This window comes from Xenopus laevis, chromosome 9_10S (genome assembly GCF_017654675.1).
Source record: "Xenopus laevis strain J_2021 chromosome 9_10S, Xenopus_laevis_v10.1, whole genome shotgun sequence".
Classification (NCBI taxonomy): Eukaryota; Metazoa; Chordata; class Amphibia; order Anura; family Pipidae; genus Xenopus; species Xenopus laevis.
Window position 1 is genome coordinate 55,454,873 of NC_054388.1, and position 27,820 is coordinate 55,482,692.

The window sequence follows — 27,820 nt, forward strand, 5'->3', positions numbered from 1 at the left end:
GCACAGAAAACGCCTGTGTAGTCCTACCCTTAGATTAATGGTTTATCTGCTGCTCTGGTTTGGGCACTGTGGTTTTGGATCATTAATAATATAGAGTTCTGCTTACTGTATCATATGACTGCAATAGCCATGTTATGCTTCTAGTTGGGAACTGTGGCATCTATCTATGTGCCTCTAGTGCTAATAGGATCAGAACTGACCTTAGCAGCTGCCACTCACTGATCCATTAGGCCCTTCAATCCCCCAGTTGTTTACTAAATAGAATGCAAAAGAGCCAGCAGCATCTACAACAGATATTCAATTCGGACATAAAGACATTAGGTCAGTGGAGAGCAGAAAGCAAGTTTGGGGCCTGTTTGAGTTCATATAATTACTATATGTGCCAGGAATTGTTCTGACCATCAAAATGTTCCTCAGAGCTGCTCAATGGTAGCAGAGATAAGGGAACTACAGAGAGCTTTTAGTAAATGTACCATCTAAATATTTCCAGCACCCCTTCTAGCTCTGCAGATGTCAACCAGTTGACCATTCCTGACCAAGTCCTACTCTAAATCATAACTTTACAGTATATCCTGGTTCCCCGTTGAAGGGGTTGCTCACCTCTGAGTTAACTTTAACATGATGTAGAGAATGATATTCTGAGACAACTTCTAATTGGTTTTCATTTTTTATTATTTATGTGTTTTTGAGTTATTTTGTTTTTATTCAGCAGCTCTCCGGTTTGTCGTGTCAGCAGTCTGGTTGCTATGGTCCATAATACCCTACCAACCATGCATTGATTTGAAATTGAGACTGGAATATGAATAGGATAGGGCCTGAATAGAAAGATAAATAATAAAACATAGCAATAACATTAGATTTGTAGCCTTAAAGAGCATTTGTGGAGTCAGTGACCCCCCATTAGAAAGATGGAAAGAGCCAGAAGAAGATGGCAAATAATTGAAAAACTACAAAAAAAATTATAAGGACCAATTGAAAAGTTGGCCATTCTATAACATACTAAAATTCAACTTAAAGGTAAACCACACCTTTAGGGCTGCTGCTATTGACTTGGTCTCTGGCGTCTAAAGTTAACAAAGGACCTATAAAAGCTCCTGCAGCTCCATTCATTGTGGAGGGTGGGTGACTTTACAAGTGTACTAACAACTTAGATGGTGGGTTAAATTGGGATGCTCTCATTGTTTGCCTCCCCTCTCCAATGATTGGATAATATAGGAGACCTATAGGGAGAGGACCACATCAGTAGTGAAATGCCTTCCCAATACATGCACAATAGTCTGCTGATGAGGAAGGGCAGCCAATATGCATATATGGACTACAAATGTGGTGCAAATCCCAAGAAAAAACTCTTTGAGGTGCAAGGGAGCTCTTTACTAAATGCCAACCAGAATTAAGACATGGCCAGCAGGTTTGTACAGGTCCCTTGTATTTTTACTGATTGCCAAAGGGGGGAGGGGGAGATGAATCAGCCCAATTAGACAGAACCCTTGCCTACAGTCCTGAAAGGCAACCATATTAACCACTTATAGAAAATGTTGCTCAACAGCACTGACAGGACCACAGGTTGGAAATCCCTAATTCATATAGCTGCCACCTCATATGTGGGCCCCAGTCTTTCTGCATTTCCAGGGGTCCTTTAGAGAGCAGTGGTAGTAAAGGAGACTGACATACATTCTTATAACTGTATACACCAAATGGCTTTTTGTTTTCTACAGTGTGACATCAGCAATATGAGGGTGAGGAGTCGATTCCCACTGAGGATCCCTATTAATGGCCATAAGTGCCCGGAAGTTACACAAAAAGAACCTTGTAGACTCAACAGCAACTGTTTCCACTATCACTATAATATAACAGGTATGTAACAGGCACCAATGTACCTGCTGTATGGCTACAATATCTGCCTATATCTTTCCAAGTACAGGTATGGGACCTCTTATCCAGAATGCTCCTGACCTGGGGTTTTCCGGATAATGGATCTTTCTGTTATTTTGATCTCCATATCTTAAGTCTACCAGAAAATCATGTAAACTTTAAACCAACCCAATAGGCTGGTTCTGCTTCCAATAAGGATGAACTATATCTTAGTTTGGATCAAGTACAGCGTACTGTTTTATTATTACAGAGAAAAAGGAAATCATTTTAAAAAATGTGGATTTTTGATTATAATGGATTCTATGGGAGATTCTGAGCTTTCTGGATAACGGGTTTCCGGATATTGGATCACATACCTCCCGTATCTCTCTTTGTCTATCGTTTTTTTTTTTCATTTCTTTCACTAAACAAAGAATTAAAACTATCTTCAATTTAAAACTTCTGGCGAGTCACAGTTTGAGAAGTTCACAAAGTGAAAAATGTGGCCTTTGCGAACACTTTGCCCCTGACACGATAGTAGGATAGCGACTGTGAATTTTTTATTTGGAGATAGATTTGCAGTGCAATGAAAGCCTAACGAAGATTATTACATTTAGACATGCACATTTTTATTTGAAAATTTGATCACTTTGTGAATTTTATTAAATTTTCCCCTCTGTTAGATATGAGAATATAAATGTAGCATTACAAGGGATGATTCCTGCTGGAGAATTGTTCAATATTATTGATCTGTCCCGCATCACTGAATAATTCGCAGATGACGAAAAAATTCTCAAAACGGCAAAAATTTGCGAAACGCATTGAAGTCATTGGGCATCTACATAATTTTGACGTGCGAAAATTTTTATACGAATGACTATTTAGTTCAAATGTATTAAAATCAATGGGTGTCCGAATAATTTTGAAGAGCGAAATTTTTATACGAATTACTAGTTCAAATGCATTTAAGTCAATGGGTGTCTGAATAATTTTGAGGTGCTTCAATTTTTATGTGCGGACTCTTCACCGGTGAATTTTCGACGCAGTATCGTGAAAACATTTGCGGGTGGTGAAACATCGTAATTCGCTGTGAATCCATGCCTGGCAAATTTATTCGCCCATCAGTATCCAACATCAATATGTTTGTGCTACCTAAACTAGTTTTAGTGGAACATTGGTCCTGGTGAGTTAGATTTTAAACAGGAAATTCTGCTTTTCTGCACTATAAATGCAGCGGGTGGTGGAATTGCAGGAGCCTCAGGCGGCTTCTGGCTTATAAACGGCACTGCATTAATACAGTGCTGTCTGTGTTCGGCAGTGATGTATTTATGAGGGGTCCCCCCACTGCCCCCTGCCATTTTCCAGCCTGTGTCCACAGGGTGAAATAGTTTAATGGTAAAGAATATGATATTTTAATTGGGGGCCCAGGCAATGAAATAGTTAATGATGTTGCCATTAGTAACTTTTTATTCTGTATTCATGCTGCTTTCACTCCATGTGTTCACTGGTTCATTGCAGAGTGGAGCACATGTCAGCTAAGTGGAGATGCGGTTTGCGGTGAAGGTCTGAAAACCCGACTGTTAGATTGTATCCGCAGCAATGGGAAATCAGTACAAACGTCCCTTTGTGAGCAGGTAATGGCAAACTGGTTCATATTAAAATCATCAGGCTTGTTGCATTCTTTTCAGCTACAAAGCGCAATAAATGCTAATGGCACCACGTAATGAGGCGCCCCCTAAATGAGTGGAATAAAATCACCAAATGAATGCCATCTCCTATGTAATAGCACGGAATACATAAAATAACCAGAGGCAGAATCAAAACCATATGACTCTGATTAGTGCTTAATGCAGTACTTGTAGAGTCCCAATGATAGCAGAGGATAGCAAATGATAGCAAAGTTGGGAGACAAATTGTTTTTTAATGATTTCTATTGGTTCTTTCCATCAGCTGGTTTCCTCCTTGATACAAACACAGAAAGGGGTCCCCGATGTGTTTTTACATGCCTTCATTTTTTTTCTCTTTGTATTTGGCTATTGCCAGTTTTGTTATTTGCTGTATTTGCCTATGGATTTCACAGAAAGATACAGGCAACTGTTCCACATAGGTATTCCCCTGTACTAAGCATAATTCAGCAGGAACAGCCCCTACGTTTGCTCATAACCAGTACAAGCATAACATAAAACTCTGCCAGCATAAGTATTATCATATACCATAGGCGATAGCTCATAGTACAAGTTGATCCAGGGACTAGTCTGATTGCCATTTTGGAGTCAGGAAGGAATTTTTCCCCATCTGAGGCAAATTGGAGAGGCTTCAGATGGGTTTTTTTTTTTGCCTTCCTCTGGATCAACTGGCAGATAGGCACATAAAAAAAAACTAAAAAACTAAAAGGTTGAACTTGATGGACGTGTGACTTTTTTTCAACCTTACAGGAACAGTTTATAGTTTAGTGGCCCTACTTGTAACAGTTTGTCCTTTATAGCTTTGGTGTACTGTTTAAGCACAAAAAAAGTACCTTCCATCAGGCTTTAGAAGGTTGTTTGTACCCCATTCTAAATGTTCTATATTATTGTGATCTTAACATTACCATAGTTTACCATGGACAATAGCATCGCTATAAAACCCCATGATAAAGCAGAGTTCAGAGACCCTAGGCTTGCTCAAATAATCTCGATACTTGTGTATTCTTATAATTTCTCCTTATACAGTATTTTGAATTAATTAGTCTGTTGCGCTCTCCTTGCGCATACAATAATTATCTCCATCTTTTCTGACCTTTCATAGGACCCATGAATGCAGTATGCAGCCTTTGCCCACCTATTGCCTGCTATGCAGGGTTTTCTCTAGGAAAGATGAGCTCTTGAAAGGGCTAAATTGTTGTAAATCTCATTAATGAACACAACGTCTGTTTAGTCTGATACTCACATTATTAGATGTAACGCAGCACTAATTGGCACAATTCTGCTCAGAATTCTTATGCCCATACACTGAGATGGAATTAGCGGATATAAGCTTGCAATAATGTTTATACTTTATCACTCTGGGCAGTGTTTAACTGTTAGAGTGCCACAGGATGAGTGAAAGCAGGCACTGAGGAGAAATAATGTAGAAGTAAATTAGAACAAAGGAGGTTTCCCCTTACCCGTTTGCTTAATTCTTGTTAAGACGAACTATTGATCAAATACAGCAGTCTGGTGTTGCTTTATGGCAGAGATCCTCTCATAGAGTCTTTAGACTTTTCCAGACCAGAAAGTGGGACTCGTTTATAAACACTAGAAAAATCAGATGTTTGTTTTCAGTGTTAACCTGCAGCTGGCTGAAAAAAAATGGTTGTTATGGATTACTGCCCAGATGCAAATGTGTCCAGTGTTTATAAATGAGATCCAATGGGTCTCAGAAATATAGTTGGTACTGTAAAGTAGCATGCCAATCCCACCTGATGCTGAATTTGGATATCGGCTAGAGATGCCCAAATACTGCCCATATAAGCCCCCTTTCCGCATAAGTAGTTTGCAGATAGTATTGCTAAACACTGACTGTTCATTTCTTATCATTTAGGTGAATTTGGAGAAGCCCTCCCCCATGAGTATCCGCTGCCTGGTGGAATGTGCCATTGACTGCCAGCTCTCTGAATGGTCAGACTGGTCTCACTGCTCACAAACATGTGGCATTGGCGGTAAGCTATCTCTTGGCTTTATATCGTAGCATGAGCCATGACGTAGGAAAGCTGTCTTAAAATATTGAAATATCCATACACTGAACTGTAAGAAGATTTCTACGCATATGTCCAGCATATTTGTATGTATATATATGTAACAGAAGTGAACACTTATTTGGAATTTTCTTCATGCTGCTGATGTGCTTGGGTTGGACTCAATACCACACGGCCGCAAGGAACCAATGCTCTGCAATGACTGCAGACATCTCTCAAGTCTATGTACTTTATTGTTTTTGAGCAGTTGCTGCCAACCAATTGCTTCCCAGCTCAGGATGTTTGCACTGGGTCTAGTAACCCATTGAAACAACCAGCAGGTACCAATTACTGGCATTAATTGGAAAGCATACATCTATCTATGAATTACAATAATAGATGCAACATTTGCAACTATAATTACACTACCCCCCCCCATAGAAGTAGTTTCTACATGGGGAAAATATTGGTGTAGGCTATGTTAAACTAACTGGAAACTGGGCTTCATCATGTTGGTGGACTGCCAATGTCTGCACTACCAGCTGAAGATAGTAGGACCTCCCCATCCTACAATGGCCAGTATTGGGGCACTATGCTATAAGGTGTATGACATGCACACTGCTCCAAGCCTACAACGTGAAGAGGTTTTGTAAATCTTCTGGGGTTGACTCCAAGTACTACAGTATTTAAACTTACTACTCTAGTATTTAGAGAGAAGTTGTAATCTAACTATGGACATTATTATGGGTGATACTTGACTTCTGGTTCACTTTGCTGCACAGATGATAACAATTTTTCTAACCCTTTTAGGAAAAATGGTTCGCTCCCGACGCATCCTATTACAGGCACAAGGGGAAGGAAGACCATGTCCAAAGCAGCTCAGCCAGTACAAATACTGCCTCATTCACCCTTGTTACGCATGGAACTTTGATGAATGGTCCAAATGCAAGATAGAGGTATGTCTAAAAGAGCTTCTTCAATGGCCATTGGACTACTGCCTGCACCAATAACTACTTCATGGCAGAATTGTTTTATCACTGCATGGACTGCCGGGGCACTAGCTGAGCGCTAATGCCTATATGTAAACAACACCATCATTATGGGTGTATACATGCATTAAGCTTAATTGCCAGGCCAGGATTTGTGGAAAGGCCATCTAGGCCCGGGCCTAGGGTGGCAGGATTTTAGGGGGTGATGGCATGCTGCCCAACCACGCCCACATTGGTTCAAAAACACTGGGGATGAGCTGGAGATACAATCATTTTTTTAAATTTCCGATGCGCTAATCATCATTGCTCCAGTTCAGATGATGAAAATTTGCACGAATAAAGGAGGAGACAGGGGCGATGGACGGCAGTGGGCCTAGGGGCAGCCACTATGTAAATCCGGCCCTGTTAATTGCATGCAACTTTATGGGCGCTACAATAAGAGCAGTTGGAAGTCTAATGCACAATGGGGATCCTGTACTTATCGCCTAGGCAAAAGTATGTATCTTCAATTGTATTTCAGTTTCAGTCATCCCTAAATTGCCATGGTCTCAAGCTGGATGGTCTCAACCTTCCTTATAATTTACTACAGCCCCATCCCCCATACTTTTATGTTATAATGTATAAATATTTCTGTATGTGTAAAGTGCTCTTTAAGAAGAATAAAAAAAGAGGAAATAAGCAATAAAACTAAGATTTGTTTTGGTAAAATTATATTAAAGTCATTAATTCCATCTATACAGAAAATTGTTCAGGGAACTTTTTAACGGCTGATTTGTGAGTCACTAACACAGAAGAGATTGTGCCTGAGTGCCATGCTTTATTAAAATGGCATCTAAATAACCCAACATAGTTTCAGTCTGTTTCCCGTGGTTTGAGGTTTCCATTCATTATACATAAACAGTCTGTATTCATACCTGATTTGATTTAGCTGATTCCAGCAATAATGGGGATGTTTGTACACACCATGCTAATAGCTGCAGGGATTTCTAAACATAATCATTGAATCAGCTCTGCTTTTTCTTCTACAGTAGCACAAAGTACCCACTGGGATCCTGACTTAATTCCGAATGTAATCAGAAGTGTAATTACATGGGAGAAAAACAAATATGCCACTCTGTACACTGATACACAGAGCGACAAGGAGTTTTACTTACACTTCCTGCAAAGGTGCTGCACACACAGCAACAGAACCAGCGCTCCTATAATTAGCAATTAATTATAGTATAGCCTTAAAGGTTCCACTGTGGGGAATACCTGTGCTGCAGGAGTGTAACTACAGAAGAAGCAGACCTTGCAGCTGCAGGGCGGGCCAGGATGTATAGGGGCCCCATGAGGCCCTAATTAATGAGTGATTTTAAAATATATTGGTAAAACAGGAGAATCTCTGGAGAGTTTGGGGGCCCTCAAATTATTTTGCTGTGGGGCCCGATACATCTAATTATGCCATGGCTGTGATGGTATAATGGAATGGCATCTCTCTGTACATGCTATAAGCAAATGTAGGGGACTGTTTCTGCTCACTTGTGTTTAGTACAGGAGGATATCTATGCTGGTATAAATTGAATTTAAAACATAGTTTCACATGTCCAGTTATCTTTCCTGTTCTTAATAAAAGAAAGTTATTAAAGTGATGGGTGGCTAAGGGGGTAGCTAGATAATTAGCCTTATTAAGATATTAGCTAGGACTGTACCTGAATGCTAAATTCCTGCACTAACTGGCCCATATATATTTTCTTATTTTGTTATTATTATTGGTTTAGAGCGGTCAGTGTGGGGAAGGACTGAGGTTCCGTAATGTTACCTGCATGGTCCATGATGCATCAGAGTCTGGTGTCAGTAAACAAGTGAATGCTGTGCTCTGTGGTGCCTTGCCTTCAGGAGAGAATCAAATGGTAGCCCCCTGTTATGTGCCATGTCCAGGTAAGCAATATGGCAAATATTGTATGTATAACTATTCTGGGCACACAATAAGCTATACCCTCATTGTATACTGTATAAGGGGAACAGTATAGCAGCTCCAGAATGCATATTGAGTTGTGAAATCATATTTGAATCAAGGATTTCTGCACAGATTCATGCATAGATTATATATTATATAGAGAGATTTATAAATAAAAACTTGAATTATGTTCATTAACAATACGTTACAATGATGCCTGATTCCCTCATTGAATTGGCCCTTAGGAGACTGTCACCTGACAGAGTGGTCACAATGGAGTGCCTGCGAGCTCATCTGCATTGATGGGAGGGGCTTTGAATCAGTTGGACGTCAATCAAGATCGAGAACATTCATAATTCAGTCATTGGAAAACCAAGAAAGCTGTCCAGAACAGGTCATAGAGACACGCCCATGCAAAGGTTGGTTAATTACTTTCACTCCTATATTTGAGTTCTCCAGCGTTCCTGCAATACAACCTGCAAAGATATTGGCACAGGCCCATTGTGCCCTTTGCCACATATGTCAGTGAAAAACCCAGAGCCCCTGCAGTTCCCTGCACATGATACACCAGCCATAGTGCCCTTGCACAAAGCCTTTTGTATATAGTGTAAGTACTATTCTAGAACAGCCCAAAGCCATTGGGGTCATGAGAGTTGTAGTTTTACCAACATCTAATTGGACAGAGTTTGGGCAGTTTTAATTTATATGAATAATGGGGTTATGTAAAGTCTGTTTTATCTGGGGCCCTGCCACAACTAAAGACAGCCTTGTGTCCATTGGCCCTTGCAATATTCTGTACCACTCCCCTGATTATACTTCAGTGTTCAGTTGGTCAGTTTTGGCTGAAGTAGTCATTGTGTTGGATGCAGGTGGGAAATGCTACACTTGTGCTTGGAAAACCAGTGCCTGGAGGGACAACAGGAGAAGCGTTTGGTGTCAGCGGTCTGATGGCCTCAACGTCACAGGTAGGGGTTAAATATGTTTGGTGTAACATTAAAGGACAAAGGGGCATAATAGATGCACTGGGTTCCCTGTTGATAACTTGGTAGAAATACTTGCTGTTTGAATGATTTTTGACATTCTAATTAACAAATGGCTGACATAACCTAAGATAACATTTACAACTCTGCAACGTGTAGCCCTTGCTCTCAAGGGCAGCCTTTTGGAACCTGTATGACTCCATTGCTTATAATGAAACAGGAGCCTTTATCAGTAGGTTGAATTTTCCATTCACTTCCCTTAAACAGACAGTTAATCGTAGAGGCGATTGCATTTATATACTGGGATCTACTACACTATAAAGTGGCCATTTCGACAAAGACACCAAGGTGTCGTTTATTAGAACCCCAGGAACAACTGGCAGAGCACTAAAGGCCACACTTGCATCCGGTGTCTGGCTGTACTCTGTATCTATGTTGCTCTGCTCTGTTGGCCCCGCTGATGCTCCCTTACTTGCAGGTCTGAATGATGATAAGTAGGGGGAGGGATGGTGGAATTAACACATCGCCTTCATAAACTTCTTAAGGTCTGAATGTGACCCGAAGGAGTCTGTGACAGACAAGAGACACCCTGGCTGCTTAGGTTGCACATGGGCTATTTCCTTTCACTGAATCATTTTATTATAATAAAGTATAAAAGAAAACAGAGGCTGTGCTATTATAATTGCTAAGTTTTAAAACGTCCCTATGCTTTGCTGTTTTAGGGGGTTGTTCTATAGCATCACAGCCTGCAGCCGTCCGGCACTGCGACCCACCGTGCAGAAAACCATTTTCCATATGTAAGCAGGTAAAGAGCCTAGCTAAAAGCTGATTTGTCAATGTATTATTCCATTGCTCAGTGCATGTTCCACCACAGACAAAGCATGTGCCTTAATCCAGTTAAAAGCTGCCTCTCTCTACGTCCTTTAGTTCTGACTCTTGAAACAATGTGGCACATGTCAGTAGTCCTCCAGTCCTAATTCAGTCAGTTGGCTTCTGTAACATCATATTCAAGAATCAAAGCCAACAGTGAAAACAATATAAACAGCTAGTGCTTTCAATTGCAGAACAGATGATCTTGGGTTGAAATGGTTACTCTTTGTTTGAGTGAGGGGGGGCAGTTCCTTCTGTGATCAGCTAGATGTAAGGCAGAAGTGCTGGAACATAGCCGCTTAGGCTAAGGCCACACTAGGCGATAGCGCCGCGGTTTGACTCGCGGCGACTTTTCGCCGCGACTTTTAATCCGCAATCGCTGGGGAAACTTTTGCGCTGGCGTCTATGGGAATCGCGACAAATCGCCAGCGTAAAAACACAAGCGGCGATCTTTTTTCTATTGTCGCTCGAAATCGCCTAGCGAGGCAATTTCGAGCGACAGTAGAGAAAAGATCGCCGCGTGTGTTTTTACACTGGCGATTTGTCGCGATTCCCATAGACGCCAGCGCAAAAGTTTCCCCAGCGATTGCTTAAAAGTCGCGCCGAAAAGTCGCGGCGATAAGTCGCCGCGAGTCAAATCGCCTAGTGTGGCCTTAGCCTTACAGTCCAAGTCAGTCCAAGATCGACCTGTTGTTATACTTGTCTTTCACTTACAATGAAGCCTGAATGTCTGTCTGACAATACAATTACTCATCTCCAGGGCCCGTCTGACTCCCAGTCTCTTTCCATTTCATTGTCAGCCCTGCTGTTGGGGAATGAGCCACAAGATCCCCTGTCCTTGCCACTCCATAAATCAAAGTGATGCACTGGTGACAAAAGGTCTTTATAGGTGCATTAGAAGTCAGCTCTTTTTTACTGCATATCTGAATTGTGCAGGGATCAATGACAACTGCTTAAGGGGTTAAAGGAAAACTATACCCCCAAAATGAACACTTAAGCAGCAGATAGTTTACATCATTTTAAATGGCATATTAAAGAATCTTACCAAACTGGTATATATAGTTAAGTGAATATTGCCCTTGAACCACCATTTCATGATGGTTTGTGTGCTGCCTCAGAGATCACCTGACCAGAAATACTGCAACTCTAACTATAACAGGAAGAAGTGTTGAAGGAAAAGAACTCTGTCTGTTAATTGGCTCATGTGACCTAACAAGTATGGTTTGTTGATATGTTTGTGTGCAAATGGCAATTTTCTATTTATGATTACCCAATGGCACATACTACTAGAAAAGTATATTATTATGAAAATGGTTTATTTACATGAAGCAGGGTTTTACATATGAGCTGTTTTATGCAATATCTTTTTATAGAGACCAACATTGTTTGGGGGTTATAGTTTTCCTTTAAAGAGATGTGAGCTGGAGGGTCTTCAAGACTATACCCTACACTCATCACTGATACTTTGCAAGGGAAAGCAAAGCCCAGAAAACACATTTAAATAGTGGTTAAGGCTGAAAAAAGACCAGTGCAAACCAGTGGTTCATAGACAAAGCCAATCATTTTCATTAAGCAGTTCTATAAATCTAATATATTAATAAATACTGGTCATTAAGATGGTATGGAATATAAAGGGTTACTGTACATTTTCTCATATATTCATAGGTGACTCTCCCAGCATGCACACTGGCAACCTATACCCCTTCTTGATTTTAAGTGAAATGAGCAATACAGCTGGAAAGTAAGAGTGTGCATTACTGTAGACTTTAATTGGGTTTTATGTCAACTGGCTTCTGTCAGCCCATGTTAGTCCTCTGCAAGGTCCCTTTAGACCAAGAATGGTATGTATAGTATAAAGCTTTAACTACTGAGTGTGAAGGCATCAGCAACTTGGTGAATGGTTTGGTGAAAACGAATGAGTAAAGCTGCTGTACATGCAATGAGATATACGGTCAAATGATGGCAGGGTCAAGTGATTAAATCAGTACCTGGCATCACAAAACCTGCAAGTTGTGAAGTGTTGCACTGGCAGCTGGCCCAAACACAGTAGGTTCTGATGGATTTGCTTTTCCTTTCAGAACAGCCTCTGTGGCTGTGAGCAGGGATACACAGAGATAATGAGATCTAACGGCCTCCTTGACTACTGCCTGAGAGTGCCGGGCATGGAGGGCAAGAAAGCCGATGTCAAATCGTATGTGGCAAAAAACAAACCTCTGAATTCCCAAATCCAAGAGATATTTAGTGGCTGGTCTATTGAGCCCTTTGATCCAGGCAAGTGCTCTGAGGATGGGGTGGTTGTGGGCAATATATATATATATATCAATGATATTCAATTGTCAGCCTTTCTAGTGTTGTTTCATTTAACTCCCCCCCCATCACTCCTCGCTGTTCATACTTTGATACCCCTGTATTTAATATAATATATGCTTTTCTTCCTTTTAGATGGAAGAGTGAGGCTCTGGGTATACGGTGTTTCAGCTGGCAGCTTCCTAGTCATCATATTGATCATCCTTATTTCCTATTTAATTTGGTAAGTATGGAGAATTGTCTATTTGCTCTCGTTTCCATCAGTGAATTGCATTCAGCCCATGAGGCTCTGCCACTTCATGTATACAGCCCGAGGCATAGGGATTCCAGTCCAGGCTGGTAATTACATGGCAGATAAAGCCCAGAATGTATGTGCACCTTAAATAGTAGAACATTCAATATAAAAGAGATGTTTCCACTTTCACTGCTGAAAGAAAAACAATTTGTCATTTCCCATGGCTAGAAAATAGGCTGCAGGCTTTTATCCAAAGGGTGGAGAGGGGTGGAAATTCCTATTCCATTACTAGGCAGAAAGGATCAAATATGACAGTGCTACTTCCTCTGTTAAATTAAAGCAGAGCTAAACTCTATGATCCAAATCATCTGCCAAAAGTGTCTTGAAAATGAGCACTAAGGGCAGTGATTTTGTACCCCCTTAGGCTCCTTCTCTTAGGCTCCTTCTCTTGCAACAACAGCTTAAGTAAATGACACCTACAGTATAGTCCCCTAGTGTAAATATCTGTCAAACACAGAAATGTAAAATGTAGCAATTATGAATCAAAAAAGCTAATTTACACAATATGATATTTGTAATTACTTGTTTTTCTTAATTATCCTTTATTATACACAAAAGAGTATTTTTTTGTAAGGACAAGCTTAAAAGGTACACAAACATATATTGCACAGTTCAGATTAGGTCCAATTCAATCCATATATAGATTTCAGTCACTTTTAGAGCATAATTAATGATTTAGTGGCAGAAACCTCTGCAGAATTCTATGAAATATTATTCAGAGAAGCATCTAATAATATAATTTGCATTTTGATCCATGGATCCAACAGTAGATCTGGCATTACTGTGATTATAAGAAGCAATTTTCACACCAAAATGTTATATTCACCTGTAGTCCCAGCCCAAGCTTTCATGTGAAGAAGAAGATCTGACATTCTTTAGATGGACCTTTATTAATTATCTCCATAGACTCAATCACCACTGCTCCTATAGAACCCAATTATAACTAAATGTTAATGTGCTGATGGCATACACATAATAATATTCATGTTGGCTGATTGTTAGAGTTGAAGATCTGAAACAAAATCTTTTTCTTTTGATTATTTATGTCTTTCAGTAAAAAGCCAAAGGAACAGATAAGTCTCTTCCCTCAGCAGAAGCCTTTATCCTTCACATACGACAGAGATTATGACATGTAACTCTTTGAAAGGGAGAAATAAAATGCAGATATCGAATGCCTTAACTGCCTCTCATTTGTAACAGTGACTGATCAAAAACAATGTTATTTTCTATGGATATAAGAACATAGGCGGAGGAGCTAATATACATCATCTAAATTTTGCCTTTAAAAAAGTCACTGGACTTAGATCTTTGTATATACTTAATGTTTTTCTGTTTTTAATGTTTCCCTATGACAGAGGTGACTATCTTACAACAAATGTTGTCAAAGACATTTCCCAGAGAATTCCATGCAGGTATCTGCTACACAAAGACATTATGCAATCGGTCATAAATGCATTATTTTTGTACTTTTTCAGCACCTATTTCATAGGCCCGAGCCCTACGGCGTCTGCCTGGCACGTGTCCAGATTCTTAGCAATGGATTGCACTGTTCCTTTTATTACCATGAGACAAAGGTTTGAAAAATGTGTCTGGATTTCAATTTAGTTTGATATTAATATTGGGAATAATCTGCTCCAAGCGACTACTTGTAAATAGACTTTAGATTTCCAGGTGTTACTGCATTTTCTTTTCTTTGGATAATGGTTTTTGTACATGAAATCTACTTGTTATATTTATAATCCTAGCCCTTTTTTATTCAGTTCCCAAATATTCTGCAAATTCCAGATTTGTACATCATATGGACAGTTGTCCATATGATGGCCTTCTCAGTCATGTGTAAAATTACACCCCCATGAATACCGAATGTTTTTTTTGAACAAAGTTGGATCTTCTACACTCTTTCCACCAGAGGTCACCTTCTCCCAGTGGTTTGAGTGCCCCAGTAACATGCACTTGACCCTTTTTCCCACTGCTTCCCTCAGAAGTAATGTATGTTCAGCATCTGGCTTCATTTCAAGAAACACCAACAACGGCAAATGTTAAAAGTGAACAAACCTTCATCTTTCCAGCTTTAGTCTTCTCATGTAAGACCCATTTCCTTCAAGAGATTGCTTTTGGATGTAAGAGATTCCAGACTTCAGTGTTGTCCATAACTTCCAACCAAGGGGACCTTTTTATTATTTTTATTGGATCTACACTCTTTCCACCAGATGTAACCTTTTCGCAGGGGTTTAAATGCTCCAGGCACATTCACCCAGAATTCTTCCCTTAAAAGTCACTTAAAGAATATTTAGCATCTGGCTTCACTTTTAGAAACACCATTATCACCCGACAGTCAGAATTCCTACATTTTTATCAGCTATTGTCTTCTTATGTTGAGCCCATCTCACTAAAAGGAGATGTAAGTTTGTGGGGGATTCCATATCACAATGTCACGAAGAATTTATAAAAACAGTTACCTCCTAAAGATTTGCTCTTCAGTTAAGTATTCTCAGCATGTGACTTCACTTCAAGAAACACCACTGGCGCTCAAGTTTTAATGGCAAGAATCCTTGAGGGTCACCAATTCCCTTCCGATGTTGAACTTTAGGATATATGGGATTCCAGATCTTCCAAGCACAGCGAGCCTTGCCACATAGGACTTACAGTCGATGTGTGACTCCTGGGGCAAATATCCAGTGCCACAATTGTATATGGCACAAACCACCCTTAGACTTCAGAAAGTAGCCGATGATGCAGTGCTCCTTAACAAAAATGGAATGTAGTTCATGTTTTATATGGGACCAGAGAAAAACACAGTTTGTATGAATTAGAAACTATTGTTAATTTAAATTACATCTATAGGGGGCCTTCCTGGGCAACTTCCCAATGTTTTCTTTCTTAAACTGCCCTTGTTGTAAGGAGATCCAGGGGTCTTTAATGCTGGAGCAGCTGGAGAGCCACAAGCTGCAGATAAGCCTTTAACAGGTTCAGAAGAAGCAAGAAATCTGAAAAAATGTGTTTGCCTAAACCATATACTTCTAACCATAAAATGTGTTTTTCTTTTTAAAGAACAGAGTTGTGCTCTCATTTTTGTTTAATGTAATAAAGGAGAGTTATTCTGAAAGAAATCGTAAGGACATCAATAAAATCCAATTCAGCGCCTTGTGTGCCAGGCAGCCGAGATGAAAAATAAGCACAGCTAAAGCCAATACAATACAGTATCAGCTTATGTTAAAGGAATTCAGGTTACCAGAGGAAGTATAATTGCATTTTAATGAAATTCCTCAGTGGTGATATTGTGGGCAGCTTTTGTCAGTCCCTCCTATGTACCTTTGATAAACGACAAAATTGATAAACACCAAATTGATAAACAAACAAATTGATAAACAAACTTTTGTGTAATGGGGGGTTGGCTCTAGTCTTTGTCTTTTAAGTCCAGTGAACTGCTTCCAACACAACAGCCAATACCTGGAAAAAGAGCAAACTTTCTTTAAGTACTCTGCAATGGTATTTATTATATTTCTAGGTGATAAAGGGGTATAAATCTGGTTTCAGTATTGTATGTTAATGAATACAAGAAGCCTAGCTGGCAGATGGGAGAGCTGGAGTTAATGGCAGTGGACAGGGGCGCTTCACCAATAAGGCGACTTGAGACTGTCGCCTCAGAGGGCAGCGCCCCACTAGGTACCAGGGGTGGCAAAAATGCCGCTCTTGGTACTTTAAGAGCCGAATTTCCGGTTTTCAAACTGGAAATTCGGCTCTTCTATCGCAGAGAGCGCAGTTAGGCTCTCTGCGCTAGTGCAGAGGAGCTTTGGAGAAGCCGCACACCACACAAACCCAAAAATTCTTATCCTGGTGCCCAGCGATAGAGGAATCGGCCACCTCACAATACAGGTAAGAAGAATTTCACTGGAGTTGCAGTAGCAGGGCAAGCCCTTGCAATTTTATTATGAGCTGTGCAACATTTTGGGGACACGTCCCTTTGTCAAGCCTCTGCGCTAGTGCACCGGCCCTCTCTACTGCCCTGGTGGACCCCCCCGGACCCCCTCAGGCGCAAAAAGGTAAGCGTATAGGGGGAGGGGGGCGGCAGCAACTGCTGCTGCCTCAGGCGGTGTAGGGGCCAGGATCGCCCCTGGCAGTGGAAGAGAAATATGATGTCATTAGAATTACTGAAAAATGGAGTCACACGACTAGATAGTAAATAGCAAAAGTGTTACCCTGCTTTGGAGGTACAGGATAATGGAAAAGAAGTAGGAGTATGTCTTTATGTTAAATGAGATTCAAAACAAAGTATAAAAGAAGAAGTCATGGTGGAAAATGAGAGGACTGAAGCCCTATGGATCCAGATGATCACAGATTGTATAGAGACTTGAAGATTATCTGTGAGTATGCTACAAAGTCCCTGACATACAGTATATGAAAGAAAAAGAGGCTCAACAACTATTTCAAATAAAAAAAGGCAGGGCATTTGGGGTAAGTCTTATGATGGAGGTTTTTCATTTCTCAGATATTGATTAGAGCAACAGTACTGTCAGGAAAAAAAGTTGCCATAGACCCAACCAGAAGTCATCTAGTGATCCACAATCCATGGCAAATATAGAAGTTCTAGAATACCTGAGTAATAGCGATCATAATATTATCTAAATTAATGTTTGTTGCAAAATCTCACTGGGGTAACAAAAACTCTGAAATTCAGAAATGGTAGCACCTTAATGTTAGAGTTTATAGAGTGGGAGATTTATAGATTGGGAGACCCACCCTATAAGTACAAGTGTTGTATAGCAGCAATGAAACAACAGAACTTTAGTAACTGAAAAACTAAACCCAAAAGGTTTTTAAGTATATCACTAATAAAATGATACAGTTTAAAAGAAAACTCTATTTCAAGAAATAATATCATTTGGTTATAAGGTACTCTATAAAAGAAAATGGTCTTAATCGGTTATTTCTTCAGTGTATACAATACCAGTGTCAAGTTTCATGGCATATTCTATAGTAGCTTTAAATGGTTCAACTTAATTAAATCAGTGGTTGACACAGGATATTGTATTTAAAGGGATAGAGTCATGGAAAAAAAATGTTTGTTTTTTTTCCAAAACACATCAGTTAAAAGTGCTGCTTCTGCAGAATTCTACTCTGAAATCCATTTCTCAAAGGAGCAAACATATTTGCTTATATTTAATTTTGAAATCTGACATGGATCTTCACATACTGCAGTTTCCCAGCTGCCCCCAGTCATGTGACTAGTGCTCTGATAAACTTCAGTCACTCTTTACTGCTGTACTGCAAGCTGGAGTGATATCACCCCCTCTCTCCCCTCCCCCCCCAGCAGCCTAACAACAGAACAATGGGAAGGTAACCAGATAGCAGCGCCCCGGTAGATCTAAGAACAGCACTCAATAGTAAAAGAATAGGAGAAAAGACAGCCTACCAGAAAGCAGTTCCATCCTAAAGTGCTGTCTTTTTCTGAAAGTACATGACCAGGCAAAATGACCTGAGATGGCTGCCTACACACCAATATTACAACTTAAAAAAAATACACTTGCACTGCTGAGTATTTTCAGACTCACATTCCTCTAATATGGTACTTATGAGTGGGAGGAAAGTTGATGTAATTCCAGTATTTAAAAAGGCATTATGATTTCAGCAACTGTAGTGGGCAAGTTATGTTCTGGAGAGTGGCATTATGAGTAGGAATCAACATGCCTTTATGAAGAACAGATCATGTCAAACAAATTTAATAGAGAAGGGAACTGCCTAAAAAATCGTGTACAGAGGATGGTTATCAATTGAATATTCTTTGCACTAAACAGGGCAATAACTGTAAATGTAAGTAGTTTCACTTTCCAAAACCAGGTGGTCCTCCAAGAAGGAAAAGGTTATCAACTTACAAGTCTTCAGATAAGCCCTTTGTATAATGAACTCCTCCTTATTTGAGAGCCATTTAAACAAATTATCCTGATCACTACCTGAGGTAGAAACAAAGATGTTGAACAAAGTGGTGTATAAGGTGTGTACTTTTCCTTTAAGCAAGACTGAACAAGAATCACAATGTTATCTAACATGGATCGGATTTTCTGTGCGGTTTGGGTTCTCTGATATTACCCTGCAATCACACGATCAGGAGGGTGGACACAGTGTAAGAGTTCAGTATTATAAAAGAAGTATGTTTAATGTTTCCTATGACAATCCCATGAACAAAGAACAGTGCACTGGTTATAGTGAACAGCATTGCTTTATGTGATGTTAATACAGTTCCCATCATGTTTTAAACCTTTAGAATGCTGGAAGTTGTGGCCCAGGAACTAGTTTATCCATGTTTGAGCAACACTTATGAAAGATTTATATCCCATTTAACCAACAATCCTGGCAAATTGTCTCTCCAAGCTCTTGACTTGCAGCATGTGACATTTCTCATACATTCCTATTACACTGCTTTGTGACAAACTGCTTTCTCCAATCAGGCAGTTAGTGGAGTACCAGGCAGTTGGTTAGAAAGTCAGATCTTGACAGCTCAGTTTTATCTCCTGTGTGGCGGGTGGAACTGTAATATATCATGGTGCGTCTTCCCGGTTCACCTAAGACCAAGCAGCATCTGTCACCTGTCCCAGCAGAATAAACAGGTTGCCCACTGGTTTCTGTAATAGGTAGTGCAATTAAATCTCACTGGGTGACATTTAAGTGTTAGATGAATGTCCCCAGCCCTGATCTCATGAACAAAGACTAGAAGTAGAGCAGAAAGGATTCTCATTAAAGGATTGCTGTGCATTAAGTGAGCCTCTGTCCATTGTGAACTGGAGGAAAGTGTTGAAATAACTGGGCTTCATTTAACCTTTGATGACGTGTAGGAGTATGCTGAGAGTTGGAGTCCTTCCACCCTTGAGTTATATAGTAACACTGTTACGGATGTGTTTAAGGACAAGGAAAGTCTAAAATAGAATAAGGCTAGAAATGCTGTATTTTGTATACTAAACATAAGCATGAACTTACTGCACCACAAGCCTAATACAACAAATGATTTATGCTTTCAAAGTTGGCCACAGGGGGTCACCATCTTGTAACTTTGTTAAACATCTTTGCCTGACTCTGCACATGCTCAGTGTGGTCTGGACTGCTTAGGGATCATCATAAACAAAGCTGCTTGAGTTCTGCATGGCTGGGAAGTAAGACGAGGGCTCCCCCTGCTGTTTATAAGTATGATTGTTTCCCTGCTCAGCAGTTAGGGACCATCTGACAATTCCTATCTACAGCAGTAAATGAAGGGAGAATTTCACTGCATACAGTCAGGTTTCTTATAAAAATGGTACACATTTTTTAATTTAAGTATATTGGAGATAGGTTTCTTTTTCATTTAAGAAAGTAAAAATGGGATTTTATTTTTTTGCCTTACCTTGTCCTTTAAAGCCAATGGGTGTAAATTTGACAATTTTGAAAAATTTTATGTGTGCACCAATTTTGACGTGTGACAAATTTGTTGTTGCGAAAATTTTTTCCTGCAGTTTCTTGAAAACGTTTGCGGGTGGCGAAACACGAAAATCTGCCGCAAAGCCATGCCTGGCGAATAAATTCACCCGTCACTAGTTAAGAACATTAAGAACCTAGCCTTCCCTCATTGCTTGAGCATCCAACTTTTCTAGGTGCAGCCCTTTGGCCAATTTTTATTTGTTTCAAAGCACTTTACTGAAAATTTGTGAAACAGCGAAAAATTTGCCTTATGCATTGAAGTCTATGGGCAACAATTTAGGGTTGACACGTGTCTGGTTTTGACCCGGACAGCCCGGTTATTTGAAGGGCTGCCTTGGTCAAAACTGCCTGCCCGGTTTTCCAAATTAGAAATTTCCCTATGACTGACGCAGTGATCGGCCAATCGTCGATCGTCAAGTCATAGGCCCGCCCCTGCCCGCAGCGTTATGCACCCACCACCATTGTGTCACAGCCCGCACCCTGCCCAAATTTACCCAGGCCATAGGTAGCAATCCTATATCAGATACATATATAAAAATATCATGAATCTCAGACTTGCTAGGTAAGGTTTGAAATGGAATATTGAAGAGTACAAATAATATATCAAGCGTGTGTTTTATTCTGTAGAACAAATAAAATATTTTTGGTAGCAGAGTGTGACACCATTTGCAATAAACAAAAGTGAGACTTGAACGAACCCATTTAATAAATCTTTCTTCAACAACCTTTTGCGGTAGATCAAAAATACAAAAGCTGTGCATTAGAATATATACAAAATAAATTGTATACAGTAGAATTCCCATTTTACGTTTTTCAGGGGACCAGAAAAATATGCAAATGCAAATTAGGATTCGGATTCGGTTCGGTATTCGGCCGAATCTTTCGCGAAGGATTCGGGGGTTCAGCCGAATCCAAAATAGTGGATTTGGTGCATCCCTAAAAAATATGGGGTAAAATCCAGCAAAATGTAAAATCAAGGAAATGTATTATGCATAATATATACAGTAGGTGGGCCCACAAAACAACAATGTAAAATGAAAGAAAACTTAAAATCAGGGAGGGGATGTAAAATTGAGGTGTCACTGCATTTTGTCATATCGAATGGATAGGCTTATGGTGCCACCCAGTGGCCATGACTGCAAACTACAAAATGTTTGCTATAATTTACAGTCTATCAGTAATTATTATGTTTTATTTATATAGCACTGACATATTTTCCCCATTTCCTCTCTTGGCGGAGCTTGCACTTTACATGCTCTGTACAAGATCAATTTTTTCAAGTGCCATTTAATTACCAGTAAGTTTTTGCAGGATGGGAGGAAGCCAAAGCAATGTTGTGGCCCCAGAGGGAAAACATGCAAACTATCTGCAAGAGCATATACACTGCTGATATATATGCAACTGCACAGGTATTGCCTGGATATATATAAGGGCTGCCACCAGCCAGACATTTTACCAGCCTAGTCTTCAAAACTGATGCATGCTGACAATATTATTAATGGGGGGGGGGAATTGGACAACTCATATTTATTTCCTGAAAATGTTGCAAGCCTAGCTGGAATACACAGCCTCTGCATTACTTTTGTCAGATTTTAATGAAGATTTAAGCAGGTGAGTCCTCCCCTAATCAGACATCAGCACACAGCATTAAATAAATACAGTCCATGAGATAATTTGCATAGCAGAACTTACAGTGTTTTTATTATTAGATTAGGATAGGGCTGACTGCATGTTTATCTTTCAAAAGAAACAGGAATGTTTTACTATTTATAGGGCAGAAATTGTAGTTTGGCCCAGAAAGTAATACTAGAGAAGTAACAGGCACTTAGGGGCATATTTATCAAGGGTCGAATTTCGAATTTCAAAAACTTCGAAATTAGAATTCAAAAAGACCAACCAAAGTTTTTTTTGGCCGAATAGGTCCGTTTTCGATCGAATAGGTCCGTATTTGGGCGAATTCGAAACCTACGAATCAAAGTAATACCGCATTCGATGGATATCAAAACAAAGTTTTTCCAAAAAAAAAATAAAGTCCACCAATTGACTCCAAATGGGTTCTAGGATGTCCCCCATAGGCTAAAACAGCAATTCGGCAGGTTTTAGATGGAGAATGGTCGAAGTCGAATTTTGAATTTTTTTCAAATTCGATTCGAATTCGAATTACACAAAAAATAGCTTGAAATTCTAATGTTTTACATTTCGAAAATTCAACTCAACGTTTGATAAAACTGCCCCCAAGACTTCGCTCACATAACAGACGAAGGAGCTGTGTATTAGTTATATTATTATCTGGCATAAAACTCTGCTCTTTGATGAATGCAGCTGGATACAATGAATGCACTGAATGCAGTGTTTCAAGCACACTGGTTTGGTCACATAATCTTAAATAGAATCTAACCCCACAAAATAAATTGATGCAAACTTACTCATGGTGCTTCTCTGAAAGGGTTGCAACTGACAAATTTTCCTGATCCAGTGAAGTCTTAGTAACAATCGCAATACATTTGTAGCCTTACAGAGCATTTATTTATTTTAGAAGGGAGTCAGCGACGCCCATTCGAAAGCTGCAAAGAGTCTGAAGAAAAAGGCAAATAACTATAAAACTATAAAAAATAAATAATGAAAACCAATTGAAAAGTTGCTTAGGATTGGCAGTTCTATAACAAAAGAAAAGTTACCGTAAAGGCGAACTACCCCTTTAAGAGTGACAGGATACTGGGGGGATGGAGCCCATAATCTGATTACGCCTAAAAATATGGGGTGTGAAAGCTCTGCAGTAACATGTGGTTAAGTTCCTCTATGACATACTTCCCAACATTTTGGAAATAAAAAGAGGGACAAAAAAGTTGCACTGCCCAGCGCGTCAACATTTTTGACCATGCCCATTTTTGTGACCACACCCCCTAATTACCATGTTCATTTTACAAAATTTGCCAAGTTTGAACATATTTCTGGGTTTTTTTTCCAGTTATTACAGTTTTGCTAATGAAGGTGTATTGCCCTTTAAGCTGTGAATAACTTTTCCCAAGGGACCTGTTATCTTATATTGTTACAATTACTTATTTGTGTATCTGAAATTGTTACAAAAGAATCTTATCTGCTGCTGAGGCTGTTCTGGGCTCTCTGCCAAAAGACAATTAAGTTAGAAACGTTGTTTCTTTTTCTGGCTGTTCAGTGCAGAGAATAAAGAAGGTTTTATGGGCAGATACACACGTGGAGATTATTCGACTGGCGACAAATAGCCTCTTGTTTGGGCAACAAATCCCCCCGAACTGCCAACCCGCTGGCTAGAATCTAAATAGTCTCCCGAAAAAAATGCGATTTGTCGCCGGGTGACTAAATCTCCCAGAATCTCCACGTGTGTCTCTGCCCTGAAATGTAATTAAATAAGAGGCTTTTGGCAGAGAGCCCAGAATAGTGGCAGCTGCACTTATATACATATGTAACAATTTAAGGTAAGCAAAGAAAAAATTGTAACCATTTAAGATAAGCAGCTTAAAGGGCAATTCACTTTATTAGCAAAACTGTAATACACATAAAACCTGACCCTAATAACCACAGTAACGTGTTCAAACTTTTGATAACCTACATACGCTGCACTTTTCCAGTTGTATAAAGTTCAATTTGTTTTACTGCAATGGTGTGTTTAATCATTTGTTCCTAGTGGGGCCACACGTAGGTGTAGGGCCACACGTAGGTGTATCCCTGGATCCCACTAGGTAGAGGTACTGCCATGGAGACAAATTCCCAGTACCCTTTCATTTAACAAAGGAGATTCAGGACCTGTGGATGGTAAGAAATTAATGTGTATATCCAATGGCACAGAGGAGTGGCCAAGATGGGGTTACACACACAGCAGAAAGCAACGTACAATTCTTATTCATTAGTCAGAACAGCATGCTCAACTAGCAGAAGAGGTCTTGCCCTTTTAAACACAGTTTTAGCCCCACTTAGGGGTTCAGTCCTTAACTTAGTCTTCAACAGCCTTGGCACAGGAGAATATCCAGAAAACCATTAGCTCACATACTATGCACACATACTCACATATTTAAAATTACCTCACATACTTCCTGGTTCCTTGGCAGAGATTTCTCCTCCCCTAGGTGATGACATCACTCCTCTCACCTGCAGTTAATTAGCCCTGCAGATTGTGTTTACCTGGTCTTACAATGTGTGAAATGCTATGAAACTGGGGCTCTCCAGCTGTTTCTGAATTGTAACTGCTAGGGTCTGCCAGTTTGTGGATTGCCATTAGAATTCCCACATAAAGCAGATGTATGTGCTTTATATAAGTAGCTTCATATACACATGCCCTGAAGTTAATGTCACGTGGTGGTTTCTCCATTGGCAAAAATAAGGTGCTGGAAAAACCACTGATGCTGTTCTGTCTGTCCCATGTTGCAGCAGCCTTGCACAGCAAAATAAAGGAGTTTGATTCAGTTTATTCAAATGTCCTTGTACATAGAAGAGCTGATGGCAAAAAGATGGGTTACCTCTGGCTCTGCATATACAGTATATACTATATACTAGAAGGCCCAACCTGATGCACTGATGTCATTTGAGTTAATGTTAATAAACAGCAGATGGCAGCACCTAACAATGTAGTAAAGCACAATAAAGGCTTAATTGGCAATGTTTGTTTTGTGGATGTTTCTCTGATGCCATTCTGGCAATGTTCTGTGTTTGACAGGGAGAAATGCACAAATATTCGGCTGTGAGGCAACTATTGTTCCACAGGTAACTCCTTAGTCCGTACTAAGTATTGTTATTGTTATGTAATTGAGCATATTGGAGAGCAGAAGCTGTAATGCTGCCAGTGATGTGATCAATAACACATGGTGCCCATAGGGGAGTATTTATTCCATTAAGCCATTTTCTAATTAGAATGAGTGATAAACAGAAAGGCCTTTGGTTGTCAGTGCTTGTTGGAAATTTTACTACACATTAGCTGAAGGGCTGCATGTTGGGCAAAGCTATCTCAATCATATTTTACTATCTTTATCTTCTTGTATTGGAACACTATTATACTACAGTCTCCATCATATCCTATGTCTCCATGATGTCCTGCTGGCTCCATCATATCCTACTCTCTCCATGATTTCCTGCTGTCTCTATAATATCCTACTGTCTCCACAATGTCCTGCTGTCTCTATCATATCCTACTGTCTCCATGGTGTCCTGCTGTCTCCATCATTTCCTACTGTCTCCATGATGTCCTGCTGTCTCTATCATGTCCTACTGCCTTCAGCTTGCTCTGCTACAACCATGTTATCCTTCTTGACATTCTTTAGCACCACTGTCTTATACTACTATCTCCATCTACAATTGCCATATTTGCCAGATTATAAACCTGCACAATGATGTTGGTGCTGCACACCATCAACATCCTCACACACAGGTCTGGAGTGGAACTTAAAATAGGCCCTGGCATTTCAAGTGCACAGAGGCCCAACCAATCCCCCACCAGCCAACTAAATAGTGACTGTCTATGGCTCTGGTATTTGCCAGTCCGCACACACCACCGATGCCATCATGCAGGTAGAAATGTGATGTGGGTATGATGATCATCTTTTCCAACTGTTTCCATCCACATACTAATGTTTCTATTATCTTGCTCTACCACCAGCATTTGTTCCTACTGTTTCCCTCTAATTCTACTATGTCTGTCATGCCCTACTGTCTCCATCTTGCTCTACTGGTGCCATCTTGTACTCCTGTTTTTCCCATCATGTTCTATTGTTTTTGTTTTGCTCTCCAAACACCATCTTTTCTTACTCCATCTAGTCTCCATCTAGTTCTGTGGTCTCAATGTCATCTCTCCTACAGTCTTCATCTTTATACACTCCCATCATCTTTATCAAATGGTACTGTTCGTATTTGGTGCTACTGTATCTTGTGCTACTGTCTCCATCATGTCCTACTGTTCCTATCTGGTGCTGCTGTTGCCATCTTGATCTACTGACAAAATCTTTTCCTACTATCTCCCTCTTGTCCTATTGCCAGCATCTTGTCCTGTTGTTTCCATCCTGTCCTATTGTAGCTAATACCCCCCCACTCATTGTGGACCTCACAATGTGTGGGGCTCTGAGCTCCTATTTGTAACCCCTCTAGACACCACTCTGGAGAGAGAACATGAAAGTAAAAAAAATCAAACAAATGAAAGAAAGCAGAAGACCATGTATCAGGGGAACTCGAAATAAATGGCATAAGGAGCTAAATGAAAATATAGATGGATGTTGCCATGCTGTTTCCCTGAGACAGTACAGCACATTGGCCAAGCAAATCGTATGCACAGAATAATTAGTATTTGCAAATGCATCCTCCCTCCCCCTCGTGTAATTAGAGTTTGTGCAATTAATAACGACAAAGCTGCTAGGTTTTGTGTTTGCTGTGAACATTTTCACTATAACTAATTGCCTCCAACAGTCTCACAATAAATTCATTGTTTGGTTTCCTCTGAAGTGAACGTGCTGCGTATGCGTATACAACATTCGTAAGCAGACAAGAGCAGGTACATTCATTGTTTATTCCAACTCTTGTAGTTGTTTAACGAGAAAAACTGCCATAAGCTCACATACAATATTAATTTGTTTATTATGCCTAAGAGTACAATGTTACTAGCCAACTGTCATAACAGGTTCACTATTTTGTTCTCCAAGTGTCATCAGACTACAATTCCCAGCATTGCCTGACAGCTGGAGGACATTCAGTAACATCTGGAGGATGGAAGGGATTCTGTACCTAATTAAGTATAAAGGCCCCACTGTAACAGTAAGTGGGACGCTGCTCTGGAAAGCAGCATTGCTTACAGAATCAACCCCAAATGTTTCCGGTCTACAGCTCCCAGCATCATTTATGCATTACTCATAATCATTACAACAACATTTGTGTGAAAGGTATATGGTTTAGGGCAATGGTAGACAAAGAGATTAGTTGCCTGCGACAAATCTTCCACGGGCAACTAATGTCCTCCAAATGCTTTCTCCTCTTCTACTATGCCCTTAGACCTTGATTCTTCAGAAGTCACCAGTATTTATGGGAAAAGTGTATATGAAGCTACATAGAGCTGCTAGTAATGATAAGCAATACAGCAGCTCTGTTTCCAGATACAGAAATTTTAATTTAAAATTTTTAAAATAATTGAAAATGAGAATTGCATTAAAAAATTGCTTTTCACTTCTCAGCCCATGTATTATGGGCAGTATCCCATAATATCCCAGTAGAGAAAATGGCTAATTAATGACAGCAGCAGTATTTCCAGGGTTCCTACTGCAGAGTGTAGATTGTGTCATTATATAATGCATAATGCAAATTAGCCAAGTCAAATTCCGGTGGACACAACTAGGCTGGATTATGGGGAAAACACTGCTTAATGGGTGAAAAACATGGCAAAGTGTGTCCAAATTTGCAAGAGTGAGAGCCAAACAGGAAGAGCAGGTTGATAGGAGC

At 40.0% G+C, this 27,820-nt stretch overlaps 1 protein-coding gene across 3 annotated transcripts in view; it reads left to right on the plus strand.

Annotated features, from left to right (window-relative positions):
- The window catches only part of thsd7b.S (thrombospondin type 1 domain containing 7B S homeolog), a 209,509-nt gene extending 193,482 nt beyond the window's left edge, over positions 1-16,027 (plus strand). For all 3 annotated transcript variants that reach the window (XM_041578308.1, XM_041578310.1, XM_041578309.1), the window contains 11 exons: positions 1,716-1,854; positions 3,370-3,485; positions 5,413-5,530; positions 6,356-6,501; positions 8,295-8,454; positions 8,719-8,892; positions 9,343-9,438; positions 10,176-10,258; positions 12,402-12,594; positions 12,766-12,853; positions 13,980-16,027. In XM_041578308.1, the coding sequence (XP_041434242.1) occupies positions 1,716-1,854; positions 3,370-3,485; positions 5,413-5,530; positions 6,356-6,501; positions 8,295-8,454; positions 8,719-8,892; positions 9,343-9,438; positions 10,176-10,258; positions 12,402-12,594; positions 12,766-12,853; positions 13,980-14,061 (1,395 nt within the window). In that variant the 3' untranslated portion in view covers positions 14,062-16,027. The remainder of the gene's footprint in view (positions 1-1,715; positions 1,855-3,369; positions 3,486-5,412; positions 5,531-6,355; positions 6,502-8,294; positions 8,455-8,718; positions 8,893-9,342; positions 9,439-10,175; positions 10,259-12,401; positions 12,595-12,765; positions 12,854-13,979) is intronic.
- Positions 16,028-27,820: the final 11,793 nt, after the last annotated feature.